This window comes from Oryctolagus cuniculus, chromosome 13 (assembly GCF_051225735.1).
Source record: "Oryctolagus cuniculus isolate XC-2025 breed Fujian yellow rabbit chromosome 13, ASM5122573v1, whole genome shotgun sequence".
Lineage (NCBI taxonomy): Eukaryota > Metazoa > Chordata > Mammalia > Lagomorpha > Leporidae > Oryctolagus > Oryctolagus cuniculus.
Window position 1 is genome coordinate 53,167,396 of NC_142879.1, and position 8,526 is coordinate 53,175,921.

General features: G+C 39.6%; 1 protein-coding gene across 1 annotated transcript; it reads right to left on the minus strand.

The window, feature by feature from the left end:
• Nucleotides 1–6,015: 6,015 nt before the first annotated feature.
• On the minus strand, nt 6,016–8,089 carry LOC108178185 (ubiquitin-fold modifier 1). The gene has a single exon (XM_089312282.1). It carries the CDS (start codon nt 8,034–8,036, stop codon nt 7,779–7,781), a length of 258 nt encoding a protein of 85 aa, XP_089168408.1. The 5' UTR covers nt 8,037–8,089; the 3' UTR covers nt 6,016–7,778.
• Between the last annotated feature and the right edge of the window lie 437 nt (nt 8,090–8,526).

An 8,526-nucleotide genomic window follows, 5' to 3' on the forward strand; every position in this document is an offset into this window, starting at 1 on the left:
ATCCATTGGTTCACTCCCCAAATGGCCACAATGGCTGGAACTGTGCTGAGCCAAAGCCAGTAGTTAGAAGCTTCTTCCAGGTCTCCCACGTGAGAGCAGGGGCCTAAGGACTTGGGCCATCTTCCACTGCTTTCCCAGGCCATAGCAGAGAACTGGATTGGAGTGGAGCAGCTGGGACTTGAACCTACGTCCATATGGAATGCCAGCACTGCTGGTGGTAGCTTTACCCACTATGCAACAGTGCTGGCTCCGCCCTTTGCTATTAACATTAGAACTTCCAAATGGTTCTATAGTGACCTCTGTGTTGCTAATAGAAATTAATATATGGAAAGCAGCTTCTTACAGAATCTTCCAGAAGAAAAAATTAAGCATGGGCTAAGTACTGGGAAAAATTATAAAGCACAGTACTACTAAAATAAGACTGTATAATTACTTGTCTATAAAGCAGTAAATCTCAATTTAGAGGTTAGTCTTTTTTCCCAACTTTACCACTCTCTTCCATTATAAGTTGTGCCTACCAATCAAAATGTTGATAGCTGTAAAACCACTAATATTTCTGAGTCATACAAAAATGAATAATCAACTCAAATCTATCATCAGATCTGTATTTCAAATGTTTAATCCAAATCCATGAAACCATATTCTTTTTTTTTTAGAGTATTCATTTCTGATGATGATACTATTATTATACAAACTGGGGTCAGTTTTTCTTTTTTTGTTTTATTAAATTTATCCCATTTTTATTAGATGATACTTTCCCAATGCCCCATATTTTGTTCATCTCTGACTATGCCCACTCATGTAAAATAAGGTCATCAAATCCAATGACAATATGCCTAGATAAATTCAAATAAACACTGAATATTTGCTTGGTATAAGTATATCCCACACACCGTTTGATCCTATGTTTTCTAAATCTGGCAGCTCTAACTTAGAAACTGCTGATCCTGGACAGATGAAGCACAAGGACTTATGCATCAGGACCCAATACTTGAGCAGGCTGAATTTTGTCTCCCAGTCAATACTTACTGTAATATTTTAAATTGGAAAAGGACAATCAAGCTATAATAATAACAAATGGGGGGGCAGATATTGCGGCACTGTGGATTAAAGCCCCTGCCTGGGATACTCATATCCCATATACCATATAGGTTTAGAGTTCTTGCTACTCTGCTTCTTTTTTTTATAGAAAAAACTTATTTAATAAATATAAATTTCGAAAGTACAACTTTTAGATTATAGCAGTTTCCCCCCCATAACCACCCTCCCACCTGCAAACCATCCCATCTCCTACTCCCTCTCCCATCCCATTCTTCATTAAGATTAATTTTTAATTATCTTTATATAAAGAGATGAACGCTATACTAAGTAAAGATTTCAACAGTTTGCGCCCACACAGACACACAAAGTATAAAGTACTGTTTGAAGATTAGTTTTACCATTAATTCTCATAGTACAACACATTCAGGACAGAGGTCCTACATGGGGTGTAAGTGCACAGTGACTGCTGTTGTTGATTTAACAATCGGCATTCTTATCGATGACATCAGTAATCACCCAATGCTCTTGTCATGAGCAGCCAAGGCTATGGAAGCATCTTGAGTTCACAAACTCTGACCTTATTTAGACAAGGCCATAGTCAAAGTGGAAGTTCTCTCCTCCCTTCAGAGAAAGTTACCTCCTTCTTTGATGGCCCCTTCTTTCTGCTAGGATCTCACTCACAGGGATCTTTCATTTAGGTCATTTTTTGCCACAGTGTTGTGGCTTTCCATGCCTGAAATACTCTCATGGGCTTTTTAGCCAGATTTGAATGCCTTAAGGGCCGATTCTGAGGCCAGAGTGCTGTTTAGGGCATCTGCCATTCTATGAGTCTGTCATGTATCCCGCTTCCCATGTTGGGTTGTTCTCTCCTTTTTAATTCTATCAATTATTATTAGCAGACACTGGTCTTATTTATGTGATCCCTGTACTTTCTGGGATCATTTTTATAGTTTGCTACGCTGCTTCTGATCCAGCTCTCTGCTAATGTGTGTGGGAAGTAGCAGATGATGGCTCAAGTAGCTGAATTCCTGCCACCCCCAAGGAAGACCCAGATGGAAGAGAAAAAGACTTTGGATAAACCTAAAAAGTCACCTGGCAATCGGATGTGAATGCAGAGAAAGGCACAACTGAAGAGTTTGTAAGGGGTGAAGAGATGGCAAATTGATTTCAGTTCTTAGAGGCCGGTCTTTCTCTAAGGGGATGTTTTGAGAAGCTTCCTAAATATCTGGAATTGGAACATTGTTAATTGCTGACATCTCAGAGTGTGTGAGGCTTAGGGGGCAGAAGTCCTCTTATTTACCTTCAGACTGCAGGAAACGAGAGATGCTGGAAGTCAGGGAGTCTCTGCCTTGCTCCCTTACTCTCACTCAAAAATGATCTCTTCCAACCACATGTGTAAATACTTCATTTTATTATGCAAACATAGAAATAATAACTTCCATTTATGAGCCAGGTGTTTAGCACAGTGGCTAAGACTTGGGACATCCACATCCCACATCAGAGTGCCCCAAGTTGGGGTCCTGACTGCTTCTGATTCCAGCTTTCTAATACACACCACGGGAGGCAGCAGGTGATGGCTCAAGTATTGCTACCCACATGACAGACCCAAGTGGAATTCTAGACTCCTGGCTTCACACTGGCCTATCCCTGGTTATTATTAATCAGTTGAGTGAACTAGCAGAGGAAAAATCTCTTTCTGTCTGTCTTTCAAATATAATGGAAATGAATAAAAATTCAAATAACAATAACTTCCATCTATGATTAATGATCTATCAATATCCTGTAATTGCTGAATTGTGCAATACCAATGTCTGTGCCAGATTCCTTCAACTACATTATATTTTATTTAAACATTAAACTATTTATGCTCAATCTTCATTTTTCAAAATTTATTTATTTGGGCCGGTGCCACGGCTCACTAGGCTAATCCTCCACCTGTGGTGCCGGTACCCCGGGTTCTAGTCCCTGTCGGGGCGCCGGATTCTGTCCTGGTTGCTCCTCTTCCTGTCCAGCTCTCTGCTGTGCTCCGGGAAGGCAGTGGAGGATGGCCTAAGTGCTTGGGCCCTGTACCCGCATGGGAGACCAGGGGGAAGCACCTGGCTCCTGGCCTTCGGATAGGCGCAGCACGCCTGCCATAGTGGCCATTTGGGGCGTGAACCAACAGAAGGAAGACCTTTCTCTCTCTCTCTCTCTCTCTCTCTCACTGTCTAACTCTGCCTGTCAAAAAAAAATTATTTATTTGAAGGACGGAGTGACACAGAAAGAGACAGAGATAGAAAGAGATCTTACATCCACTGGTTCACTCCCCAGATGACACTCAACAGCTAGTCTGGTCAGGCTGAAGCCAGGAGCCAGGAACTCCATCACTTGCTGCCTTCCTAGGTGTATTAGTAGGAAGCAGGATCAGAAGCGGAGTAGCTGGAATTGGAACAAGCACTCTGATACAGGATTTGGGCCTCTCAAGCCGAGACATTTTTGATGCTGTTCTGTGCTTCCTGTGTTGGTGGAACTTGTGCTTATAAGGGTTTATTTTAAGAAGAGATATCAGAAGTTAATTTTTGCTTACAGCAGCGACTGCCTAACACTTCTAAAAATGATATCCTGGGAATCATTATGTGTTTTATTTGCTCCTACTTAAGGTTTTCATTGGAAAAAAAAAATAGATCCATCTTTTAGGGAAACGTGATTGAACTATTTATAAAATGTGACCCAAATTGTCCATCTGTGGAATCCACCCTTGCAAGAGATCCAGAACCAATCACAACAGGAATGTTCTGAATAACTGCCAATATTTTACATCCTTGTACAGCAAAGCACCACAAATAAGGAAGAGAAGCAAAATCTTTCACTGAAACATCCATCAGTCAAAGAAGAGTGTCCAATCCAATCAATATTTTGTGTTTCTAGCCTCTGGTCACCTTCTGTTATGATTCCACTTCATCCTTTACTTACCCAAATGAAACTGGCCATTTGCAAGAGAGTTATGCGCAAGCTTGGTCCAGTGGTTTAAGAATGAATGTACATCAGGATCCTTGGCAACCCACAGCAAAAAGGAGGCATCCTGCTGGTCTGTTTTTCATTGACTGTGTTTTAAATTGCTTCCGTTTTGCATCTAGTCAAGTGGAGAAAAGATGAAAACAAAATGTAAATCACAGCATAATCATTTTAGGAATCAGGAGAAATAGCAGCAGGCATCTGATTAAAGCTCTGTGTCTGCTGGAAGGGCAAGTTGTCCCAAAGCAGAGGAATTGTGATGTCACTGACTTGATGGAGTAATAAATGATAACAAATGACAGATAACTTCAGGGTGAAGCTCAACTGTGTTAGTGCCTGCTAGAGGATCAATGTGTCACAGTAAAGACAGAAAGTGGATTTAAAAATCACAGAAAGTTATACAAAAAGAGGTTACTATTATTATTTTTTTATATTTATATGACAGGTAGAGTTATAGACAGTGGGAGAGAGACAGAGAGAAAGGTCTTCCCTCCACTGGTTTACCCCCCAAATGGCCGCCACAGCTGGCGCTGCACCAATCGAAAGCCAGGAACTAGGTGCTTCCTCCTGGTCTCCCATGCAGGTGCAGGGCCCTCGTCTTCTAGTAGTCTCAGTATCTGAATTTTTTTGTACATGGAATGTTTGACTCAAATTTACTCCTGATAATTTGGTCCTGATAAGTGAAATAAACACAAGTTAAGATTTAAAAAAATTTTTTTATTTATTTGAGAGACAGAGTTACTGAGAGATGGAGAGACAGAAAGGTCTTCCGTCCACTGGTTCACTCCCCAGTTGGCCACAATGGCTGGAGCTGTGCTGATCTGAAGCCAGGAGCCATTAACCAGGAGCTTCTACCAGGTCTCCCAAATGGGAACAGGGGCCTAAGTACTTGGGCCATCTTCCACTGCTTTCCCAGGCCATTAGCAAAGAGCTGGATCAGAAGTGGAGCTGCCTTGGACTCAAACCAGTGCCCACACTACATGCCAGTGCCACAGGCAGATACTTAACCTACCACGCCACAGCGCTGGTCCCAACACAAGTTAATTTATTATGTTAATACTATTCAACAATAGTATCTTAATTTTTTAGTTAAATTTCTGTTTTCTTTTTTTTTTTTTAATTTTATTTCTTTGAAATGAAGATAAGTTACAGAGAGACAGAGGCAGAAAGAGAGGTCTTCTGTCCACTGTTCACTTTCCACATGGCTGCAACGGTCAGAGCTAGGCTAATCCAAAGCCAGGAGCCAGGAGCTTCTTCTAAGTCTCTCACGTGAGTGCAGGGGCCCAAGGACTTGGGCCATCTTCTACTGCTCACCCAGGCCATAGCAGAGAGCTGGATCAGAAGTGGAGCAGCCAAGATTCAAACTGGTGCCCATATGGGATGCAGGCATTGCAGGCAGTGGCTTTACCTATTATGCCACAGCGCTGGCCCATCAGCCAGCCCTTTATGAGAAACTCTCTTCCATGGTAATTCAGCCTTAAGGGCGGAGCTCTCATGGCTTAATCAACTCTTAAAGGTTCCACCTCTTAATATTGTAATTAATGATAATTACATTTCAACTTTAGTTTTGGAGGAGACAAACATTCAAACCATAGCACATACAACCCACTTTATCCATTTAAATATACAATTCAGTTGTTTTTGGCATAATCAGATATGCACAACCATTATGGCTAACTAATTCTAGAACATTTTTGCCATCTCAAAAGGAAGCCCATTAGCAATCACTCCTAATTCCATCCCCACCCATCCTTTCTAGCACAGCAAACCACTGGTCTACTTCCTGTCTCTAAAGGATTTGTCTATCCTGCACATTTTACATTTACATAAATCAGACAACATGTGGCCTTTTGATCCATTTTTTTATAACAAAACATATTTTATATTAAGTATAGACCAATAATGCATTTAAACTGAATACTTCAAAATTTCTACACAAAGAATTTACAGATCATATGTATTTAATAACAAAATACTGAGTTGTTTAATAAAATGTCTTTTAATGGCTTACCACATATTTTCAAAGCCAAATAACAAAAATATTAACTAAATGATTTTATGGCACAGGACATTATATATTTATTTAATGTAATATTACAAGTAGATTTTTCACTACAAATATATTGGAAAATACTCAAACTAAAAGTTTCAGGGAAAGGGTATTCACAAATTTGTGGTTAACTGACGCTTGATTTATAAGAAACAAGGACCTCTGAGCATCAGATTTTCTAAAAACTCCCTTTAACATTGGTAGTATACCTCAGCAAAGTTCCCTTTGGTAACTCAGAATCCTACTGTTCAGTTGAGTTTACAAACAAGACTTGGTAAGGTTTTAATCTTAACCATCCATATCACTATGCATAAGATTCTGTTGCATTTTAGTTTTTTTCAAAGAACCAAGGGCCTGAGAGAAGGAAACTAATGAGACCTACTAAGATAAAAACAGATCTTAATTTATGGATTACTCAGCAAGTATTTATTAGAAGCCTACTATATTTCCAGTTCCAAAGAACATGCTTCCCCAGCAAGTTCACCATTTAGAATACAGCAGATTCTGAATCACTAGGAGCCTCCATCTTTCAAGATCTGCAGATTCTGAATCGCTCTGGAAGGACAAATAAAATCATTCTTTGGATTGCCCTAAGGGACATGTTGTAATCTGTACATTGACAAGGCCCACACTTTCTCTGCTTTCTCTAATGGCCTTCTGTGTGTGTCTTTGTCAGGTAACTATCCCCTTTCAGATCTTCCCTACATACCTCCTGGAGTTTGTTCTACTCAACTGGCCATTTCTGACAGCTTGCTGGTCCCCTGCTCTATTGATCTTTGCTGTTTTCCTCCTTGCCTGAGGGCTTCCCCACTCTCCCTTTCCTGGCTCTTTATTCTGTTGGGTGACTAATTTTAGTGTTTTCTTTGTTAGGCCTTACGTTAAGTGTAACTCATTAGCATTTCCTTTAACATTGTTGTAGATTTCAGATTTTTGGGCAACATTAGTCCTGAATGCTATTTAGAAACACTATCCTCAATAAGTTTTATTTGAAACTGTATTAAAAGAGATTGATAAAGGAATGCATAACACAGCAAAGGAAGCTTCTATACTGTTGATTCCCATCCCTGCAAAAGGCGGATAATAAAACTATTTGGTGTGGAACATCAACAAACGTAAGTGTTAAAAGATTTTTTTTAGTTCTTTGATATCAAATTGAAATTTATATGACAGGTGAAGTTTTGAAACTTAAAAACAACCTAAATAAGACGTTAAGACAGTTAACTTATCCACTGATGTCTATCACCTTCATCATGAACTACAAATCGTTTAAGATTCAGATTATTTGAGTCTGCAAACCAGATGCTATGGAACAAACTGCCATTTATAATCCATAATCCTTTTATATTTTTAACTCAAACACAAACATTAAGATCAGCGAAATTTAATTTTCCAAATGTTCTCAGAAAAAATTATCAGAAGAATCCTCCAGTTCCAGTTTGATAATCCATTTACTTCAAATGAACTACCTGCTTGTGCTTTGAGGCAACAGACTGACCTTCTATAGTAGTCATAACCTCAATTCCTAAGCATTCCCTCTTCACATCAACATGTAAACAAGGGAGAGAAAAACCACTTTTCATTATTTTTCATGGACTCTTGGTATTTTCACAGTATGTTAAATGCCTGATTTCAATTTTACAACAACACAACATATCAATATTTATTGTGACAGGTATGGATCCAGAGGCAGACATTAACGACTTCCAACACGATCTCTAGGAATAATTCGGAGTTCTGAACCATGCTTTAGAAAAACATTTCCAGCAGTCTGTGCAGGATTTATTCCTATACCATCATTGGTAATAATTGCACTTGTTGCTGCAGGAACTTTAAATTCTTCTGCTGCAAACTTTAACACTGCTGTGAAAGGAGTACTTTCAGGAACACTGAGTACTTTGTATGGCAGCCGCGGGTCCGACGTCAGCGTGATCTTAAAGGACACTTTCGACATGGTAGAGCATGTCGCCACCGACACGCCACGCCAACCCCGCCAGGAAGCCCCCGATCCATTTCTTACATTTAGCACAATGTTTGCAAGGTTTGTCCATGCGATAGCCTAAATCAGTACTTCATTTCTTTCTACAGTTGAACAATCTTCCATTGTATGTGCATGCCACATTTTATTTATCTATAACAGTTGATGGACATTTGGGTTGTGTTCACTTTTTGCCTATTATAAACACATGCTGTCACGAACATTTGTGCACATGTTTTAGGTGAATATGTTTCCAATTCCCTTGAATATATATCTGTGAATGTAACTGCTAGATTATATGATTCTTCCAGGTTGAGTATTTTCAGAAGCTGCCAGACTGTTTTCTACAAAAGCTGCGTCATTTTACATTTTCTAGCTACTTCACATCCCTGCCAACTCTACTGTCTGTCTTTTTAATCATAGCTATCCTAATGGGAGTAAAATCATATTTAATGGTGTTGTTGAT

Excerpts from the sequence above, each read along its gene's own strand:
- LOC108178185 (XM_089312282.1), bottom strand. The coding sequence starts at position 8,036 with ATGTCGAAAGTGTCCTTTAAGATCACGCTGACGTCGGACCCGCGGCTG.